Below are 1988 nucleotides of genomic sequence, written 5' to 3' on the forward strand. Positions count from 1 at the left end.
CACCCCCAAAACATGTGAAGTCAAGCCCAGATTTCCCCTTCAGAGTTCCCCCCCCGCCCCGATCCTGCCTGGGTTCCTCCAGGGTGAAGCGGCAGTGGTACCCTCTGTTCCAGCAGCTCCAGGAAACAGAACAATCCTGATTGCTGGTGATTGCAGAGGCCACTCGTCTGGGCTCTGGACAACTCTGGGATCAGTGCCCAGCTCAGCACAGAAATAAAGAAGATATCCAAGCTCAGGACTCCTGCTGTTATAATGGTCTGGACAGATCTCTCCAGCTCCTCTGAAAGCAAATTGCATTGCCCACCCCTCTCCCTTACATCCTTGAGGAGACCCAGCAAATACCACCTGCTTTGACATACATACACATGAATCTTCTCAAAGATACACGGCTGATGAGAAGGCTCCAGCCCAGTGCCCCCTCCCTGCCAAATGTCCCAGAGACACTTGTGTTTGGTGCCCAGGCAGAGAGACATTGCGGGACGCTGAGAAAGACAGCTGACACCCCTTCCGGGCTTGGCACAGGTGACGTGCAGGCGAGGCACCTGCTACGGTCTCCTTTTCCGACATGAAGGGAACAGCTTCCTGGCAGCAGCCCCTTCGTCCCCCACTATCCTGAGAGTTGGCTCCAGCTGCTAAAGGGGATACTTCCTGGGGTCTTCTCCTGCCCTTTAAGGTTCTGATGATAATCTTTTCACCCCCAGCAGGCCTGGCATCAAACACAACACAGGAGCGGTGACAGGCTGAAAAAGCAGGAACACTTTATTTCGTGATCATTTGGTGACACATAGATCTTTGGGCTTTTAGTGGCCTTGCTGAGAGACACGTGGGCAGGGGCCCGCTGTCTCTGTTGGGTTACCGCCTCCTCCTGCCTCATCCTGCTATGAGAATCCAGCTGCTGTCAGGACCCTCGTGCTCTGACAAGCCTCAACTTGGGGGCATCCCTCCTGTGTCCATTTTCTGGGTAGTCAGTGTGCTCAAGCACTGCCAGAGGTCCTCCTTCCCTCCTCTGGAGGCCTCGTCTTGGTCCTGGTTGTGGGGCACCTAGGGGGGAAGCACACACTTCGGTATGCAGAAAGATGGGGGGGGTGAGGAGTCCTGTGGGGGGTGGCAGGTGCCAGGGCACAGGCTTGGACAGCCATCTGGTGCAGAGAGCTGTTACCTGGCCTAGCCTGTGGTTGGGGTTGGTGGGAACATCCCAGTCTTCTCCAGAGCCAGAGCAGTGAAGTCCCAGAAGTCCTTCAAGGGGTAGAGAGGCCAGGTATAGAGAAGTCTTCCTTGTGTGTACGGCAGCAGACTCAGTTGCCACTTTGGGCCTGGCCTCAGTTCTCCAGGGCTACTCACTCTTCCCCCTACAAGAATGCCTCCCCAGGGTTGGTCTCATCCCAGGGAGGAAGGCTAGCTTGGTCAAGGGCAGGACCACTGCCTCCACCTGGCCAAGATCCAAGGCCACCCTCCTGGATTTCTGGAAACGTCTCCCCCCCTTCTCTTGAGAGGATGTTTGGGGAGGGAGGGCGTGGTCTATGGGTAAAGAGACTTGGTGGGAAGCGTAGGGGGCAAATCCACAGTGGAGGGCTCCGGGAGACTCAGGTGGGGGGAGAGGTGAGCACTGAATTCTGCTGCTCCCGCATCTGGTTCCCCAACACAAGGGCGTGTCAGGCGTCACCGTGAGCCAGGATGAGGCTCGCGCCGACAACAGAGACCACGAGGGAGGCAAGGGCCGGGGTGCCAGGGGGAGCCGTAGCGGGCAGGGCCGGGGTTAGAGGCTGTAAGTCAGGCCGGCCGGGTCTGGGGCCGCAAGTCCTGTCCCTTCGGCTCTCAGCGCGCCTGGCCCGCCCGCTCCCGGTGGCCGGCCTTCCAGCGGCGAGGCTGCGAGGGCGGCGGAGGCGCCGGGGCGCCCCGCAGGCTGCACGTCCTCAGCTCCCGGGCCAGGCTGAGCACCTCCGGCCGCTCGCTCTGGGGGGCTCCTTCCTCGAGCTCCTCCGCCTCCT

At 59.8% G+C, this 1988-nt stretch overlaps 1 protein-coding gene across 1 annotated transcript in view; it reads right to left on the minus strand.

The window, feature by feature from the left end:
- Nucleotides 1-733: 733 nt before the first annotated feature.
- The window catches only part of FAM43B (family with sequence similarity 43 member B), a 2441-nt gene continuing 1186 nt past the window's right edge, over nt 734-1988 (minus strand). The window contains 2 exon segments of the mRNA XM_024749824.1: nt 734-1041; nt 1160-1988. The exon segment at nt 1160-1988 is cut by the window's right edge and continues 110 nt beyond it. Of these exon segments, the coding sequence (XP_024605592.1) occupies nt 1816-1988 (173 nt within the window). The 3' untranslated portion in view covers nt 734-1041; nt 1160-1815.

The sequence above is a fragment of the Neophocaena asiaeorientalis genome, unplaced genomic scaffold (genome assembly GCF_003031525.2).
Source record: "Neophocaena asiaeorientalis asiaeorientalis breed wild unplaced genomic scaffold, Neophocaena_asiaeorientalis_V1.1 scaffold275, whole genome shotgun sequence".
NCBI classification, from domain to species: Eukaryota; Metazoa; Chordata; class Mammalia; order Artiodactyla; family Phocoenidae; genus Neophocaena; species Neophocaena asiaeorientalis.